The sequence below is a fragment of the Saccopteryx bilineata genome, chromosome 3, assembly GCF_036850765.1.
Source record: "Saccopteryx bilineata isolate mSacBil1 chromosome 3, mSacBil1_pri_phased_curated, whole genome shotgun sequence".
Classification (NCBI taxonomy): Eukaryota; Metazoa; Chordata; class Mammalia; order Chiroptera; family Emballonuridae; genus Saccopteryx; species Saccopteryx bilineata.
This window is the reverse complement of record NC_089492.1, coordinates 307801372-307820883: the sequence shown is the minus strand read 5'-3', so window position 1 is coordinate 307820883 and position 19512 is coordinate 307801372. Positions and strand designations below refer to the sequence as shown.

The following is a 19512-nucleotide window of genomic DNA, read 5'->3' as shown; positions in this document are numbered from 1 at the left end:
CACTTAGTCAAACATTATTCTGGGAGTTTCTGTCAGGGTGTTTTAGGATGAGATTAATATTATTTATTCATTTTTAATTGAATTTTATTGGGGTGATGCCGGTTAAAATAATTATATGGTTTCAGGTACCCAGTTGTACAATATATCCTTATATATCATGTTGTGTTTAACCCCCACCCCCTCCAGTCAAGTCTTCATCCATCACCATTTATCCCACCGATACCCTCACCCCCACCCCTACCCCTCCCGGATAATCACACCCCTTTGAGGATCATCTTGAGATTTTATTTCTTTTTTGCTCTATCCTTCCACCTCCCTCACCAACCCCTTTCACCCCCAACACTTGTCAGACTCCTTCTATGTATGGGCGTGTCTCTATTTTGCCTGTTAGTTCATTTTGTTCACTAGATTTCACATATGAGTAAAATAATGTGGTACTTATCTTTCTCTGATTGGCTTATTTCACTTAGCAAAAAGATCTCCAAGTGCATTGATGGTGTTGCAAAAGATTAGATTTTCTTCTTTTTTATGACTGCATGATATTCTATTGTGTAAATGGACCACAGTATTTTTATCCACTCATCTATCAATGGGCACTTGGGCTATAACCATATTTTTTTTTTTTTGAGTGAGAGGAGGGAGATAGACAGACTCCCACATGTGCCCCCACCAAGATCCACCCAGCAACCCCCATCTGGGGCCAATGCTCAAGTCAACCGAGCTATCCCTTAGTACCCGCTTCTTGAACCAATCAAAGCACTGGCTACAAAAGGGGAAGAGAGAAAAGGAGGGGGAGAGAGTGGGAGAGAAACAGATGGTCATTTCTCATGTGTGTCCTGACCGGGGATTAAACCCGGACTTCCGCACACAAGGCTGACACTCTATTCACTGAGTCAACTTGCCTGAGCTGTATTTTCTTTTCTATTCATTTGTAGAAATTCATCCTATATTCGGAGACTGATACTCTGATGCTTGAGTGTATTGTAAAAATCTTCCCTCACTTGATAGTTGATCATTTGGCACTATCTATGCGGAGTCCTTAATTTTCACATAGTCCACATTTCCAATGTTTCTCTTTATAAACAGTGCTTTTCTGTCTTGTTCAGGAATCCTTCCCTACCTTAAGTTCATGGCGAGGTCCTGCTATGTGATCACAAACTATAGGTCTTCAATCCACCTGCACTTGATTTGAGCATTGTCGAAGTTAGAGGGGCAGTTTCATTCGACTGTCTGTGGACCCCTCGCTGTCCACACATACAATTGAGAAGTTTATCTCCTTGTCACTTCTCTGTGTCACCTCCGCTATCGTGCATGACATTTCCTGTGGTTTAGGTCCACAGTATTTCTAGGTGCCCTACTCTGTTCCTGTGGTCTCGTGGTCTAACCCTGTATGAGTCTTGCTTTCTGTAATGTTTTACTATGTCTAGACACCTTACAGAGCCCATCCTCGTATACTGTTCTTCTTCATGATTGCTGTGTTTGCAAATATTTACTTCAATATATTTTCACAATAGCAGTACCAAATTTTCCTAAAATCAACTGGGAGATTGGGTGATGTATTGCTTTAGTTCAGAAGATTAATTTGGGTGGAAGAGACTTTTACACAATAGTGCTTTCATATCCATGAACATACACATTTTTTCTATTTATTTACATCTTTAACGCCCTTCCAGACAGATTTTCCAATGTTGAGAAAGTGCATATTATATTTCATCATGTAAATCTGTATTTTTTATTTAAAAATTTTTTCCATTGATTAGTGAGAGAGACAGGAGGGGAGAGAAAGAGAGAGGCCATTCATTGTACTACTTGGTTGTTCCATTTAGTTGTGTACTCACTGGTTGCTTCTCATTTGCATCCTGATGGGGGGTTGTACCTGCGACCTCAGAGCAGCTTGGTGGCCAGGACAGTGCCCTACCTACTGACCCATCCAGTGAGAGCTGTCCCGGACATCTCTAAAGAGATATAATCCAGGTATATCATAATTTTTGAGGCTATTGCCAATGGCATCCTATGTTTTGTTTATTACTGTGATATAAAAATACGTTTGATTTTTGTAATTTGATTTTATCTCTAACAACCTTGCTGACTCTCTTAATAAGCTCCTAAATGTATCTATATATACTGGTACTTGTGAATTTTTTTTATACTGCAGTCCTTTATGAAGAAAAAGAGCTTTGTATTCTTTTCAATTTTCATAGTGTTTACCTATTGCAATTGCTTTTCTAGACTAAGACCCAACGTTATTGTATTGGTATGATGTTTACAGTCGACTCCCCCTACCTCATTAAAGAAATTCTATATTTCTAGTTGGCTGAGAGGTTTATCATGAAGGCATTGGAAATCACCCTAAATGGTCATTGTTTTATCTTTTGAAATTTATTTAGTCAAGGGCCAATCAGAACACAGAAGTCCCACTGTGTATTTCACCAGCGGGCATTTAACTTAAGGAGTTTGTTATGCTGATGTTGGAACACAAATGGAGCAAAGAAGGAACTCTCCCTGGAAGTCTGACTGCATGGTAAACTAATCCAAATACCAGCCTGAGTTTTGTTTTGTTTTTTGTTTGTTTGTTTGTTTTTCAGGGCATATATGAATTATTGAGATATAATTGACATATAACACTATGCTGGTTTCAGGTGTCCAACATAATGTTTCAACATAGGAACATATTGTGAAGGACTCACCACAATATGTCTTCTTAACATTAATCACTATGTACAGTTGAACATGTTTTTGTTGCAATGAGAACTTTTAACAATTTTCTTCTAGCGATATGCCCACTTAGGAATTTTCAAATATGCAACACGGTATTATTAACTATCTCTTTATAGTTAATAGTATTAATACTCATTATTATTAACTACAGTCACCATGCTGTACATTACGCCCACATGATTTAATTACTTGGAACTGGAGGTTTGTGCATTTGGTCACCCTCGCCCACTTCACCCACCCTTCATCCTCTGCCTCTGGTCACCACCAGTCCCTTCTCTGAATCTATGAATTCGATTCTTTTTTAATTTTCCAAATGTATGTGAGCTCATATGGTATTTGTCTTCGTCAAGTTTACTTCTCTGACCATAATACCTTCATGGTCTATCCAAGTTCTCCTTAATAGTAGTATTATTTTTTTTTCTTTTAATGGCACAATGATATTCCATTGCATATACACAACATTTTTTTTCTTCCATTCATTTATTGATGGACATCTAGGTTGCTTCCACATGTTGGCTATTGTAAATAATGCTGCTGTGAACACAGGGGTGCACGTCTTTTCATTTTAATTTTTTCAAGTTAATGTTTTCATTTCTTCCAAATAAGTACCCAGAAGTGGAATTGCTGGATCATATGGAAGCACTATTTTTTATATAATGTTTTCAACTTTCGTTTATTCATTTCAGCGAGAGAGGACAGGAGAGAGAGACACAGGAACATCTAGCTGTTACTGGATGTGCTCTGACCCGGTGTTGAAGCAGCAACCTTTGCGCTTTGGGTCGACGCTCTAACCAACCAAGCTCTCCAGCTAGAGTTCTCTTTTTAGTTTGTGAAGAACTGCCTTACTGACTTACATAGTGGTTGCACCAGTTTTTGTTCCCACCACCAGTGCAAGAAGGTTCCCCTCTCTAAAAATTCGTGCCAACACTTATTATTTTTTGTCATCTTTATAACCCCAACTGGAGATGTGCTAGACTGCTCAGTGATATGAGTTGTGGGGACACGACCATAGAAATCTGCTTTCTTGAGTCCTTTGCTTGCACAACACGATCTTCTGTGCAGTATGTGAGGAGTCCAGGGTGGGTGGGGGCGGAGCTGGGTTCCCATACTCACCTGCTCCCTGCGGCAGGAACAGACCCAGGTTCTGTGGAGCCTGATATTTATACAAATGTTGAGATCACTGTTTAAAAAATTGTAGCACACATGAATTTTTCTGAAATGAGGAAACACATTGTGTCAAGTCACTAAAGCTAAAATATTGAAACCCAAAATATAAGACAATTCAGAGAAAGTACAGACTATGTTGTTGGCCGTGTGGCACCCCTGTCTGGCACCTGCACAGCACATGGTCCCACAGTGCGGACTGATGTTCTTTCATTGCCTCCTTATAAGAGAATAGTTATGTCATATAAGAGAATAATTATGTCCATTAGGAATAATGTTAATATTATATACATGCCATTGGTTGTTTTAATAATATATTTATATAATATAAAGAATAGATCAAGAATTTAATATTTCCTTTGGCACAGTTTATTGACATGTCTATTTCTCCTGCATAGTTTATGAAACTTTCTTTTTTTAAAATTTTATTTAGAAAATTAAATTGAACGGGGTGACATTGATCAATAAGAGTACATAGGTTTTAGGTAAACGTTTCTGTAGCATTTGAACAGTTGATTATGTTGCACACCCATCACCCAAAGTCAAATCATGTTCTGTCACCATATATTTGTCCCCCTCTACTCCCCTCCTACATCTCCCCCACCCTCCCTCCCCCGGTAAACTCTTTACCCCAAAACTTTCTTTCAATCGCACAACTTGTCACTGGAGGTCTGAACTGTTTCAAGTCATTGACAAGTTTGGAGAAAAGCTTATGAAGTTTCTTTCTTTCATAAAAGAGCAGCAGGATTGCAGGTGATTCCCACACATCCCTGGAGCCCTTGCTGGGGCTTTGAAAAGGGACCAAGCACGTGAGGGGCCCTAAAGATGAAGTTTCTTGGGCTTTAAGGCAGTAAATGTGCAGCTGTGCTGAGGTCCAGCCTTCGGTGTCCCCGCTGAATAAGGCATAATCTGTCTTCACACGTCCCATTTCAAAAGGGCCCGAGCACAGTCACTGTCCCACAGACCTTCAGACCCTTGACAAGCAACAGTGGTGCACCCACGTCCCCCAAATCCCTCAGAGGAAGTGGCTTTAATGCTCAACATTCCCCCTGGGCTCCACCTTCCACTGGAGTAGGGTCTAAATTCCTTGCTCTCTTATAGCTCTTGAACTGTCTAAAACAATTCAAAACTATACTTTCCCAGAATATCCAATGGTTTCAGCTGAAGGATGGGTCCCCCCAAGTCACCAGGATCAGCTCTGACCACAATGAGTGACCACTCTTTTGACCTAAACATCATCTGTAAGGGGACCACTTTCAGATTCACATCTGGACAAGCCTCTCCACCCCAGGGGGCCTTGGTATGTCTGCTGGCAGGCTGGAGTTCTTTGGGGAGGAAAGACAGATGGTTCCTCAACCTCCCTGCTATCCTGCGTGGCCTGTAGAGCCCTAGTTCCCCTCCCAGGACTGGCCACAGCTCTGTCTTCCTGTTAGGGTGCCCTCAACCTCACTCCACACCTCAGAATTTCCCTCCCACACAGGGACCTGAGGGAGCTCTTTCCTGTCAGATGCAGACATGGTGCCCCTGCTGCTGCTGCCCTCGCTGTGGGGGGGAGGGGGTGAGTGCCCTGAGGAAGGGAGGCTGTGCAAGTGGGGGTGGGGCGGAGCTGCAGCTGAGACCTTGTGTCCCCCCAGGGTCCCTGCAGGAGCAGCCAGGCTATAAGCTCCGAGTGCAGAGATCTGTGATGGTGCAGGAGGGTCTGTGCATCCACGTGCCCTGCTCCTTCTCCTACCCTCAGAGTTCATCTCCTTCTCTACATACACTCCATACCTACTGGTATGAGAAAGGGGCCAACACAAATAATGATGATCCAGTGGCCACAAACAACCCAACGAAACCAGTAAAGAAAGAGTTCCAGAACCGATTCCTCCTCGCGGACGCCAGGACCAACAACTGTTCCCTGAGCATCAGAGACGCCAGGACCAGTGACTCAGGAACCTACTTCTTCCGAGTGGAGACACATGTGAAATGTAGTTACCTGGATAAGATGCTGAGTGTGCAGGTGACAGGTATGGCAGGGCCCAGGACAAGACCCAGGGATGTGGGACTGTGTTCTAGAACAGGAACAGGACACCAGGACACTTCCTGATCCAGGTCTTGGGCTCAGGGTGGGCAGAAAACATAGAGGACCCAGAGCAACTGTGGCCCTGAGGCAGAGGAAACACTCAGGGTCACAGTCTGTGTCCTTGAGCCCTGGACCCCAGGCAACTCTCTCTCCCCCCCTCAGCCCTGACAGAGAAACCCGACATTCATATTCCGGAGCCTCTGGAGGCCGGCCGCCCCGCACAGCTGACCTGCAGTCTGCCAGGGGCCTGCGAAGGGGGAAGCCCTCTCACCTTCTCCTGGGTGGGGGATGCTCTTGACTCACTGAACACTCAGACCCTCCACTCCTCAGTGCTCACCTTCACCCCGAGGCCCCAGGACCACGGCACCAAAGTCTCCTGTCTGGTGACACTGGTAGCAACTTTGGTGACCACGTGGAGAACCGTCCAACTCAATGTGTCTTGTGAGTGTTGAGAGGATGGTGGGTGGTCCCAGGGTAGTGGAACTGGCGTGTGTGTGTGTGTGTGTGTGTGTGTGTGTGTGTGTGTGTAGAGGAGGCTGAGCTAACCTGAGAACTCTTGTGCATGGATATAAGCATGGGGGAGGGGGGGAAGGGGCCCGCAGGACTGAAATCCCACCTTCCCTGTTCCCACTGCCCTCCTTGGGTTCGGGGTGACTTCCATCCACTCCTCCCTCTGAAGCAGGGCCATGTCTTTCTGTCCCAGATGCCCCCCAGAACCTCACCATAGGCATCTCCTTCAGAAATATCACAGGTAGGAATAACCTTACCCCATCTGGAGTGAACATTCCCCTGGGTACCATGCACCATAGGGCATTCAGAGTTTGAATGGGATCAGATGTGGGAAGGGCAAGGATGAAAATTATCAACCTCCCTCCCTCACTTCTGAGGCTGGGAGCCTATAGCCCCTTTCCACACACACCCCTCTCTATCTCTCACTCTCTCCCTGAACTTCTCTCCCCAAAGTCCTGAAGATTCTGCAAAACACCTCCTCCCTGCCCATCCTGGAGGGCGAGGCTGTGTAGCTGCTCTGTGAGGCTGACAGCAAACCCCCTGCAGAGCTGAGGTGGTTCCGGGGGGGTCCCCAGCCCTGAACGCCACCCCCACGCCCATTTCGAGCACCACGACCCTGGTCCTGCCCCGCATGGGGACTGAGGAAGAAGGGGAGTTCTCCTGCAGGCCTAGGCATCCCCTGGGCTCCCAACTCGGTCTCTCAGCCTCTCCGTGGTCCGTGAATGTGTGACCTCTGAAGTTATTTCTTGGGTCTTAGGGAGATTAGATTAGAGGCACTGCTGACCCTGCTCCTCTCTCCCCACAGACCCCCCGCAGCTGCTGGGCCCCTCCTGCTCCTGGGAGGATCAGGGTCTGCACTGCAGCTGCTCCTCCCCAGCCCAGCCGGCCCCCTCCCTGCGCTGGCGGCTGGGGGCGGAGCTGCTGGAGGGGAACCACAGCAATGCCTCCTGCAGGGTCACCTCCCGCTCAGCGGGGCCCTGGGCCAACAGCTCCCTGAGCCTCAGCCAGGAGCTCAGCGCCAGCCTCACTCAGCTGCGAGGCCAGCAATGTCCACGGGGCTCAGAGCGCCGCTGTCCTGCTGCTGCCAGGTCAGGGGTCTAATGGGGGACAGGCTTAGAGAGAGAGGAGTGGGTCACAGAGAAGATGGAGCTGGGGGAGGGGCTGGGCCTGGACAGGGTGATTGCTAGGACAGGGCCCTCCATCTCCTGCAGGAACAGAACCTACAGCCAGTTCTGCAAAGAGGTGGGGAGACAAGAGACTGAGTCCTGTAGTGGGTGGTCTCATGCTGAGCTGGTCCCAGGAGGGAAAGGCCCTGGGCCCCTCTCAGCTGCCCCACTAGGGGCTGCAGATGTAGGGGAGTTCACATTTCAAGCTCAGCATGTTTCCTTCAACCTCTCTGTGCAGAGTGAGTTGCAGAATGGGTGCTGGAGTCAGGCTGCCTGGTCAGATCTTGGAGCTGTGGCTGGGACTGAGTCCTGGGGAAAGAACATCACCCCCTCTGCTCTTCCCCAGGAAGCCCCCCTCCCCGCAGCTGTGTGACTGAGGAGCAGCAGGGCTCCTGGCCCCTGGTCCTCACCCTGATCAGAGGGGCCCTCATGGGGGCTGGCTTCCTCCTCACCTATGGCCTCACCTGGCTCTACTGCACCAGGTGAGCAAGTCTGTCCCTCTCTACAGGGAAGTTCAGTGATTGGCCCTGAGTTCCAGGCGGGGCTGGGCTGCCCAGCCCTGCTGGGAGATAGAGCTAAATTGGGCAAGTCACTGAACTTAGACCCCGTTGTCTCTGCAGGTGTGGAGGCCCCCATACAACCAGGCCAACATCCTGACTGATCGGTCCTTCTTTTTAAGTGGGGCGAAGGTGCAGACACAGAGTTTAGAGGGACAGTCGTGGGACATCAATGTCACCTTCTCCCTAGAAACTCCTGACTCACCTGTCTCAATTGTACCCCAGGTATTTTAAGTTGTGGAAGAGACAGAGTGATGACAAAGAGAGTAATTGAAAGATGACATTTATTGCTTTTATTTTCTGAGAGTGAGGAGGGAGAAAGCCTGTAGGAATGACTGGGTCAGGCAGTTTAAATATAATTCCCCTACTGGCTTCCTGGAGCAACTTGCAGCACAAAGCAAGAAAAACAGGATTTGTAAATAGTTAAGACAAATGGTCCTAAACTCCCCTCCTCCCTCCTCCCTCCTGAGAAACGAGGGTTACCTATGCTACAGACAAAGGAATCATGCACCCTGTGCCTGAACACTTGAAAGGGTATAGAAGATGTAAGAAATCTTTCCTTGGGAAGCTTGTGTGTTGAAGCCTATTAGGTCACGTTGTTCTGCCGCTAAATAAATCCCTTTTCCTTCAGTAAGTTGTCTAGTGTCTTTTGTCCTCCGGGAGTCACATCCTGCATTCCTGCAGCACGAGGAGTACTCACCACACCAGACAAGGGCCTCGGGGAAGCACCAGGTTCCTCGGGAAGCAGATGGAGATTTGGGGAGCCCAGCCAGAGCCTTTATTGAGGTTTCCATGGGAAAGACAAGAGAAGGCAGTGTGAGTGTTCAGGATCAGCTGGGATGAATAAATCTGGGGTTCGGGCCTGTGGGGAGGTCTCTGTGTGTCTGGTCCCAGGTCCTGGGAGATTTAGGGCAGGCGGGGTGGCTGGGGACCATGGGCTCAGGGTGGGTTGGTCTGCCTCTGAAAGGCTGTTCCTGGCAGAGGTCTTGTCTGTCTCTGGGAACTGGGTCCCCCTGGGTGGAGCTGTCTCTCCTTGACCTGAAAGTTATTAAGATGTGAAAGCCTCATAAGACACAACAGAAAACAAGTAAACCCACCCACTGACTGCCGCTTGTTTCTGCCTGTGCCTCTCCCACTGGACTTGTCCTCTCTCTGAGCTGGTCCTGCCCACCCCACCCTCTGATCCTCCCTCTCTATTCCCAGGCTCAGGATGGAACTTTACCTGGGCTTTATCCTCCCATTGCCCAGAAGTTACCTGGCTGACACCTGAGTTTCTGGTCCCTCAAACTGCCCTGTCAGTGCAGACATCCACGTAGCAGTGTCAGGTGCTCAGGTCTTCTGTTCTGGTTCAAAGATGTGTACCTTGTGAAGAGTACTATAAAACATCCCAACATGTAATTATTATTAAGTAATACTAAATAAAAATTCATTTTGCATTTTAGTATCTAGTGCAGTTTCTTGAGCCAATTTATGGAATTCTGAGACTGACGGTGTTTAAGCCAATGGCTATGGGCCAAACCTGTACTGAATGTGAGCAGTGAATTTATGCCTCTCCTCTAGAGGGCAGCACTGACTGTAGGCCCAAAATGTAAAAACAGAATCCAAGTAAAGTTTAACTCCTGAAGGACCAACTCCCCTGCTCTCTGAGGACTCACATCTCTCAGAGGTCAGAGTAGGGACCCAGGTGGTGTTTGTTTCTCACAGGAAAGGGTCTCCTGTGAGATGCATCCCAGAACATAAAATGCTGATGGCACCGTGTTCAGCAGAGGGCAGACTTCACCGTGGTTTGCATCCAGGATTTGAATGAGTCAGACCTCTGCTGAGAAGTTGAACTAAAAAATAGCCTTCAGAATAGTCACAGGGATGTAAAGTGCAGCACAGGGAACAGAGACAATAGTACTGTAATAACTGTGCATGGTGTCCGGCGGGCACTGGAAATGTAAGGGGCTCACTTTGTAAAGTATGTGACTATCTAACCACCATGCTGTATGCCTGACACTAATATAAAGTCACACTGAGTGTGAACAGGAATTGCAAAATAAAATTTAAATTAGAAAAATGGCACCTTTCAGCCTGTAGGATTGCTGCTTGGTACCTCAGTGCATTAATGTGTTCAGGAACCCCCAATCAGGTTCCCACAGGGACAGGGCAGGTGGGGCAGAGGAGTGGAGTAGGCCTGCAGTGAAGAGAATTTGGGCGGTATTATAGGAAGAAACAATACCAAGCTTTATACATCTAAATTTATCATTGGTGACTCTCTGTCATGAATTTCACCATGAAAAATAGATTTTTATTTGAATATTTGGAAAATCTTTCTTTCTCTCTCTCTCTCTCTCTCTCTCTCTCTCTCTCTCTCTCTCATACACACACACACACACACACACACACACACACCCTCTCTGAGATGAATTCTGTGGCCCTTCTTGAGTGTGAAAATGGCAGCATCTTCCCCCAGCTCAGTAGTGTGGGTGCATGAGGACGGGCCCTGTGCTCTGAGGGGGTCAGCCTGGCCTCTCCTCTGCCCCTGAGGCCCGTCTTCCTGGTTCAGGTTGTGGGGAAATCTCCTTCTCCGCCCTCTGTCTGTACCTGTGGTTTGTCGTGGCAACTTCCGCTCCTCTGTCCACCCCAGCTGTTTCTCACTGCTGACAGACAGGACAGAGTATGGGCTCAGGGGGGTGGGGCTGTCTTGTGGGTCACATCTGCCACCTCCTCTTGGGAGGTGCTTCCAGTGTCGTGAAGTGTGAAGGCCCCTGGGGACCAGGACAGAGAACTGGCTGGGGTTGACTCAATCACCAATGTTCAGTGATGTAATTAATCATGACTATGCAAAGCATTCTCCATAAAACCCAAAAGGACCAGGGTCTGAGAGCTTCCGTGTTGGCGAACACAGGTAGATGCTGGGAGAGAGGTGACCTCAGAGAGGCCATGGAAGCCCCAGCCCCTTACTCCACACCTGCCCTCTCACCTCTTCCATCTGGCTGTCCCTGAGCCACATTCTTTTATAATAGACCAGTGATGTAGGAAGTGACCTGTTCTCTGAGTTCTGTGAGCCGCTCTGGGAAATGAACACATCCAAAGGGGAGGAGGTCTTAGGAACTTCTGATTATAGCCTGCTGGTCAGAAACATGGGTGGCAGCCTGAATTTGTGACGACATCTGATGTCATTCGGGGTCAGGTTAGGACCTGAACTCTCAACCTGTGGAATCTGATGCTGTGTCCATGAAGGTTGTGTTAGAATTCAGTTGAACTGCTTGTTTGTATGGGAGAAACTCACTATCCTCACTGCCAATGGAGCTGGTCTCAGAATACAAAATAGTTTATATTCATTTTCTTGTAGTGAGTCTTCAAAGTGGGTGTTTTATATCTTTATAAACTATCATCTAGCTTCTCACAACCGAAATCCTTACAGCCACCCTTATAATTTTTTTATTTTATTTTATTTTTTTAAATTTTTTAATTTTTATTTTATTTTTATACAGGGATAGAGATAGAGTCAGAAAGAGGGATAGATAGAGACAGAGGGAGATGAGAAGCATCAATCATCAGTTTTTCATTTTGACACCTTAGTTGTTCATTGATTGCTTTCTCATATGTGCCTTGACTATAGGCCTTCAGCAGACCAAGTAACCCCTTGCTCGAGCCAGCGACCTTGGGTCCAAGCTGGTGAGCTTTTGCTCAAACCAGATGAGCCTGCACTCAAGCTGGCGACCTCGGGGCTCGAACCTGGGTCCTCCGCATTTCAGTCTGATGCTCTATCCACTGCGCCTCCGCCTGGTCAGGCACAGCCCCCCTTTAAAAGTCACCTTCCCTTTTGGCTGGTTGGCTCAGTGGTAGAGCATCAGCCCGGCATGTGGAAGTCCCGGGTTTGATTCCCAGCCAGGGCACACAGGAGAGGCGCCCATGTGCCTTTCCAACCTTCCTCCTCTCCTTCCTCTCTTTCTCTGTCTTCCCCTCCTGCAGCCTAGGCTCCACTGAAGCAAAGTTTGCCTGGGCACTGAGGATGGCTCTATGGCCTCCCCCTCAGGCACTAGAATGACTCTGGTTGCAACAGAGCATTGCCCCCTGGCAGGCATGCCGAGTGGATTTCTGTTGGGCGCATACAGGAATCTTTCTGCCTTCCTGCTTCTCGCTTCAGAAAAATAAAAATAAAAAAAAATAAAAATAATATAAAATAAAATAAAAGTCACCTGCCCTGGGTGGTGATGGCTCCCGAGTGGGACCATGCTGCCCCCACAGAAGTGTGGGGGTGGAGTTGCTGGGTGTGGGGTATCTGTCCTCACTCTAGTGGACGAGGCCAGTTTTCTCTGAAGCACTGGTACCATTTTACATTCCAGAACCACTGCCCACACTCTCCTAACACTGCGTGTTTTCAGATACGTTCATGTTTGTCCACTTGGAGCTACTGTAGTAGTATCTTATTGTGGTTTTAAAGAGCACCTTCCTGGTGAGCCAATTTTTTTGTATTTCTTTTTTTATGTGTCTGTAGAAATTCTATATTCTGGAGTCTGATACTGTGATGCTTGGATGAGCTGTAAAATTATTTTCTCATTTGATGGCTGTGGACTCAGCAGTTCCTGTGAGGTCTATGTTATCTGCCTGCATGGTCAGGGGGCAGGGAGGAGAGCCAGGATGATTCCTCAGCCCCACCCACACCTCTAACCTGTGGAGCTGAAGTTCCCCTTCCAGGCCTGGCCACAGCTCTCTTGCCCATGACTTCCTGTCAGAGTGAATGGTCCCCTCCCCACAGCTAGGCAGTTCCTTCCCTGACACAGGGACTTTGACCAGCTTTGCCTTGTCACATGCAGACATGGTGCCTCTGCTGCTGCTGCTGCTGCTGCTGCTGAGGGGGGGTGAGTGCCCTGAGGAAGGGAGGCTGGGCAAGTGGGAGTGGGGCAGAGCTGCAGCTGAGACCTTGTATCCCCCCAGGGTCCCTGCAGGAGCTGGCAGGCTATGAACTCAGAATGCAGAGAACTGTGACGGTGCAAAAGGGTCTGTGCATCCACGTGCCCTGCTCCTTCTCCTACCCTGGGAGTTCGTCTCCTTCCCAACATACATTCTACACCTACTGGTTCGAGGAAGGGGCCAACATAAAAAATGCTGCTCCTGTGGCCACAAACAACCCAAAGAAACCAGTGAAGAAGGAGTTCCAGAACCGATTCCTCCTCGCAGACCCCAGGACCAACAACTGTTCCCTGAGCATCAGAGACGCCAGGACCAGTGACTCAGGAGCCTACTTCTTCCGAGTGGAGACACATGTGCAATATAGTTACCACAAAAGCATGCTGAGTGTGCAGGTGACAGGTATGGCAGGGCCCAGGACAAGACCCAGGGATGTGGGACTGTGTTCTAGAACAGGAACAGGACACCAGGACACTTCCTGATCCAGATCTTGGGCTCAGGGTGGGCGGAAAACACAGAGGACCCAGAGCAGCTGTGGCCCTGAGGCAGAGGAAACACTCAGGGTCACAGTCTGTGTCCTTGAGCCCTGGACCCCAGGCAACTCCCTCTCTCCCCCTCAGCCCTGACAGAGAAACCCAACATTTATATTCCGGAGCCTCTGGAACCCGGCCGCCCCGCACAGCTGACCTGCAGTCTACCAGGGGCCTGCGAAGGGGGAAGCCATCTCAACTTCTCCTGGGTGGGGGATGCTCTTGACTCACTGAACACTCAGACCCTCCACTCCTCAGTGCTCACCTTCACCCCGAGGCCCCAGGACCACGGTTCCAAAGTCACTTGTCTGATGGTGGCAGTGGTAGAAACTTTGGTGACCACGCGGAAAACTGTCCAGCTCAATGTGTCTTGTGAGTGTTGAGGGGATGATGGGTGGTCCCAGGGTAGTGGAATTGGCGTGTGTGTGTGTGTGTGTGTGTGTGTGTGTGTAGAGGAGGCTGAGTTAACCTGAGAACTCTTGTGCATGGATATAAGCATGGGGGAGGGGGGGAGGGGCCCGCAGGACTGAAATCCCACCTTCCCTGTTCCCACCGCACTCCTTGGGTTCAGGGTGACTTCCATCCACTCCTCCCCTCTGAAGCGGGGCCATGTCTTTCTGTCCCAGATTCCCCCCGGAACCTCACCATAGGCATCTCCTTCAGAAATGTCACAGGTAGGAATAACTTTACCTCATCTGGAGTGAACATTCCTCTGGGTACTATGCAGCAGAGGGCATTCAGAGTTTGAATGGGATCAGATGTGGGAAGGGCAAGGATGAAAATCATCAGCCTCCCTCCCTCACCTCTGAGGCTGGGAGTCTATAGTCCCTTTCTTTTTTTTTTTTTTATTCTTTTTTTATTTATTTATTTATTTTCTTTTGTATTTTTCTGAAGTTGGAAACAGGGAGAGACAGTCAGACTCGCGCATGCGCCCTACCAGGATCCACCCGGCACGCCCACCAGTCGGCGATGCTCTGCCCACCAGGGGGCGATGCTCTGCCCCTCCGGGGTGTCGCTATGTCGAGACCAGAGCCACTCTAGCGCCTGGGGCAGGGGCCAAGGAGCCATCCCCAGCGCCCAGGCCATCTTTGCTCCAATGGAGCAGTGCTGCGGGAGGAGAAGATAGAGACAGAGAGGAAGGAGAGGGGGAGGGGTGGAGAGGCAGATGGGCGCCTCTCCTGTGTGTCCTGGCCAGGAATCGAACCCGGGACCTCTGGACGCCAGGCCGACGTTCTACCACTGAGCCAACCGGCCAGGGCCTATAGTCCCTTTCTCGCACACCCCTCTCCACCTCTCCCTCTCTCTCTTCATTTCTCTCCAAAGCCCTGAAGATTCTGCAAAACACCTCCTCTCTGCCCATCTTGGAAGGCGAGGCTGTGTGGCTGCTCTGTGAGGCTGACAGCAACCCCCCTGCAGAGCTGAGCTGGTTCCGGGGGTCCCCAGCTCTGAACAGCACTCCCATCTCCAGTACGGAGACCCTGGAGCTGCCCCATGTGGGGACTTTGGAAGAAGGGGAGTTCTCCTGCCGGGCTCGGCACCCGCTGGGCTCCCAGACTCTCTCTCTCAGCCTCTCCGTGGTCTGTGAGTGTGGGGAAATCCAAGGGGAGGTCACTTGAGGCCTGGAAGGCCAAAGGCACTGCTGACACTGCTCCTCCCTCCCCACAGACCCCCCGCAGCTCCTGGGCCCCTCCTGCTCCTGGGAGGACCAGGGTCTGCACTGCAGCTGCTCCTCCCGAGCCCAGCCGGCCCCCTCCCTGCGCTGGCGGCTGGGGACGGGGCTGCTGGAGGGGAACCATAGCAATGCCTCCTACATGGTCACCTCCTGGTCAGATGGGCCCTGGGTCAACAGCTCCCTGAGCCTCAGCCAGGAGCTCAGTGCCGGCCTCAGACTCAGCTGCGAGGCCAGCAATGTCCACGGGGCCCTGAACGCTGCTGTCCTGCTGGTGTCAGGTCAGGGGGTCTAATGGGGGCAGAGGCTCAGGGAGAAAGGAGTGGGTCACAGAGAAGATGGAGCTGGGGGCGGGGCCAGGCCTGGACGGGGTGATTGCTAGGACAGGGCCCTCCATCTCCTGCAGGAACAGAACCTACAGCTGCTTCTGCAAGGGGGTGGGGAGACAGGAGACTGAGTTTTGTGTTGGGTGGTCTTACGCCCTCCCCTCTGCAGGGAAGTCGGTGTGCCTGGCTGGAGTGGTTCCAGCAGGAGTGGTTCCTGCGGCTCTTGGAGGTGCTGGTGTCATGGCCCTGCTGTCCCTGTGCTTGTGTCTCCTCTTCCTTTACATGTAAGTCTGTGTCCCAGGGAGCAGGGAGCTGTGTTTTAGGAAATAGGGAGAAAAGTCACTGAATCCCAGAAAGGCATATCTGAGTACATCCACAGGGGAAAATAGTATGATTGAAATGAAATAACCATGTACTTAGAGTGTCCAATTCAATGTGCTTTAGCTCAGTCACAGAGTTGTGCACCTGTCACCACAATCAATCTGAAAATATTTTTATTAACGCAAAATAAAAAAAGCCCACATGTTTTGTCACCCAGCCCCTGTCACCACTGATCCACATCCTTTCTCTAGGCCAGTCCATTCTGCCCAGTTCATGTGAATGGACTCATATAGTACATGGTCTTTTGTGACCAACTTTTTTCACAGAGCATGGTATTGTGAAGGATCCTGTGTCAGTACTTTATTCCTTTTCATTTCCAAATAATATATTATGGTATGGACAGGGACATTTATTTAACTATTTTTTCTTTGATGGAAATTTGAATTGTTTATATTTTTTGGTATAACAAATAACACTGTTATGCAAGCTTCTATGTGTAAGGTGGCCCTTTAGCAATGAAAATTCAGTCTTGGCCAGGCACCAGGTCACCCAGGAGGACAGAATACTGACTTGCATGTCTGGAGGGTCTCCGAGTCTGGTCCCAGGGTCTGGGTGCCTCAGTCGTCTTGTCAGGGAGTGGGGGCCGCTGCCCACCTGTGCCTGAGCCACTCTGGCTGCTACTTCTTCCCTTAGAGTGAGAGCCCGCAGGAAGCCAGCGGCCGGGAGACCCAAGGTCAAGGATAGTGAGGACCCTGTCATGGGCACAGCCACCTGGGTGAGTGGTGGGGTGTCTTCTCATGCAGTGTGGGGGGTGGGCATGTCCATTCAATGAGTCCAGACTGAGCTCCTCAGCATCTCCCCAAACCCGCCCCTCTGTGGTCAGCCGGACAGACAGCTGGAAGCTGACTTCCTCTCTATCTCCTGGAGCCCACGATCAGCCTCCTGCCCACCCTGCTGACCACTGAGCCCACCTCCCTCTGCTGGGTACAGGCTGCCAGAACCATCTCCCCAAAACTGTTACATTGTCCCCATTCTGGGCATGTTGCTTCACCTCACCTCAGTTTTTTTTTTTCTGTAAGTGGAGATACCTATTATAGCATTCATACTGGGTTTTTTGTGGGGATAAATGTGATTAGCAAGGACTCAGTATGGTCTAATAAACTGCACTAGTACAAAATTTTCAATGAATGAGTGAATAGTTGAGTTCATGAGAACTGTGTGTGGAAAAGAGGATGAATGAAAAAGTGTCCCATCAACTCAAATTTCCCTCAGGACCATATCGGGCTTATTTTTCTCTGACTCCTTCTCTCTCCTTCACTCAGGGTTCCAAGGAAAATCCTAGACCAGAGAAGCCCCCAGACCAAGTGTCACCCTCTGGGGACGCCCCTCCATCAGAGGAGCAGCAGGAGCTATACTACGCGAACCTCAGCTTTCACGGGCTGAAGCCACGGAAGCCTGAGGACCAGGAGGCCAAAAGTACGCATGTGTACTCAGAGATCAAGAAGGCAAGCAAGTGAGGACTCGCTCAGAGCTCAGTCCTGGCCGCAGGCATCACGGCCTCTCGGGGGAAGAAGTCCGGAGTAACTGATGCAGCAGGAGGAGACCTTGTGACAATATCAACATTAACTACTGCGTGAGTGTCCCCAGGCAGGGCACAGAAGACAGGTGCCTGGATGACAGGGACTTGGGCTCACATGCAGGCTTCAGTGCTCCCTAAGGCATTGTCATCAAACGATTCATTTCACTTCTCTGCCCCCCAGTTTCCCATTCTGTACAGCAGAGATCTTGCGTGCTACTCAACTATTTTCAGAAGGGAAAGATGAATGGTTTTCAACATTTGCCCTAGTTATAATTCCTAAAAGTTCTTCCTAGAAAACATGTTTTGTCAAATTGTTCTAGATGATATTAAGCTGTGCATAAAATTACTGTAGATGCTACTTCTGTATCCTGTATACAAAACATTTAGATATGAGGAAACAATCAGGTGTGTTTTTATTTGATTTGTAAGGAATTTATCTGTATTTCTACTTGGTTGCTCAGATATAGCTGGGTCTTACACTTTGTTGAAACATAATGATTATGGGCCCTGGCTGTTTGGCTCAGTGGTAGAGCATCGGCCCAGTGTGTGCAAGTACCGGGTTCGATTCCCAGCTAAGGCATACAAGAGAAGTGACCATCTGCTTCTCCACCTCTCCCTCTCCCCTCTCTCTCTTCTCCCACAGCCATGGTTTATTCAAGCTAGCCCCGGGTGCTGAGGATGGCACCATGGCCTCACCTCAGGTGCTTAAATAGCTGGTTGCTGGGCAACAGAGCAGTGGCCCCAGATGGGCAGAGCATCATCTCATTGAGGGCTTGTTGGGTGGTTCTCGTCAGGGCGCATGCAGGAGTCTGTAGTTCTGCCTCTCTGCTTCTCACATAATAAAAAACAAAAACATAGTGAGTATTGTTTATGAAGTATATTCCAAATGGAAAATCAGTAGTTGTCATTTATAATGGGACAGGACTGGCCAAGGCAATGACTGAATTAAAAATTAAAAGCTTATTGTGATTTGTTCACACTCTTTAGTTGTATATTCAAAACTAATTACAGCTCAGTATCAGGTAAAAGAATTAGTGGCCATAAGCAGAAAGATGGTGAGCCACACTTTCAATATTCTTCTTCGGCCAACATCAAACTTGTGACATTACAAGAGATTTTGGAACTGTATTCATGCAAGGTATTCAAACAAAATGACAAAGAAGCATTTCCATATTCAAAGCACTACTGGAACAACAATAATAAGAAAAAAGGGATTTTACAGTGTACTCTGCAGATGACAATACTAACATACCAGGAATTACTGACAACTGGGAATTGCTTGCAGAGACAGTGTATCTGATGAACCAATGTGCTGTCAGAGAGGAGGTATACTGTGCATGATAGATGCTATTACAATGTTGCTATCACTCTGCTCCCTCTACGTGCTGGAACTGGTGTGTAGCTCTTGACAGGTGAGGTAGAGATGGGAATCCAGACATCATGTTTGTAGTGTAGGCAGCCTCCCAGATGGCTGCCAAGGACCTCCACTTCCTGATATTCATGCCTTTGTATCATCCAACTCCCCTTAAATGTGTGCTGGACCTAGCCAGAAACGGAGGCCCTCATTCCAAAGTGTTGTGAGGAACAGAATGTTGGACAAACCAATGAATGAACTCAGATGTGGGTCATCTTCCAGTTGGGCTTTCAGATGAGGCTGCAGCACTTGCCCCAACACCTTGATCACAGCCTGGTGAGATGCTGTGAGTAAGACCACGATGAACGCTGCTCGAATTCCTGACCCACAGACACTGGGAGATGACAACACTGTGGTGTTTAAAGCTGCTTAGTTTGGGGGATAATTTGTCATGAAGCAATAGATAGCTAACATGATATCAGTCTTTTGAAAGTCAATGGTCTTTTTCCAATGTCATAGTTCTCATTTAAGATTCAAGGACAGATTCTTCCTGGGTGATTACAGAGAACACCAAGTACACCACGACCTCTGCTCTGGGACCACGCTTATCTACTGAGCCACCCAACCAGGGAAGGACTTTCTCATTTTTGACAA

General features: G+C 48.8%; 1 protein-coding gene and 1 pseudogene across 3 annotated transcripts in view; both read left to right on the top strand.

Annotated features, from left to right (window-relative positions):
• Positions 1-18556, top strand: part of LOC136332101 (sialic acid-binding Ig-like lectin 5) — a 192424-nt gene extending 173868 nt beyond the window's left edge. Inside the window, exons 1-9 of one of the 3 annotated variants that reach the window (XM_066271378.1) lie at positions 12976-13030; positions 13107-13481; positions 13700-13981; positions 14236-14283; positions 14933-15190; positions 15275-15559; positions 15774-15888; positions 16619-16700; positions 17248-18555. In XM_066271378.1, the coding sequence (XP_066127475.1) occupies positions 12988-13030; positions 13107-13481; positions 13700-13981; positions 14236-14283; positions 14933-15190; positions 15275-15559; positions 15774-15888; positions 16619-16700; positions 17248-17442 (1683 nt within the window). In that variant the 5' untranslated portion in view covers positions 12976-12987 and the 3' untranslated portion in view covers positions 17443-18555. Of the gene's footprint in view, positions 13031-13106; positions 13482-13663; positions 13982-14235; positions 14284-14932; positions 15191-15274; positions 15560-15773; positions 15889-16618; positions 16701-17247 lie in introns of those variants that run through there. The other 2 variants (XM_066271377.1, XM_066271379.1) reach the window with 2 other exon arrangements.
• On the top strand, positions 5398-8672 carry LOC136332100 (sialic acid-binding Ig-like lectin 14; annotated as a pseudogene).
• Positions 18557-19512: the final 956 nt, after the last annotated feature.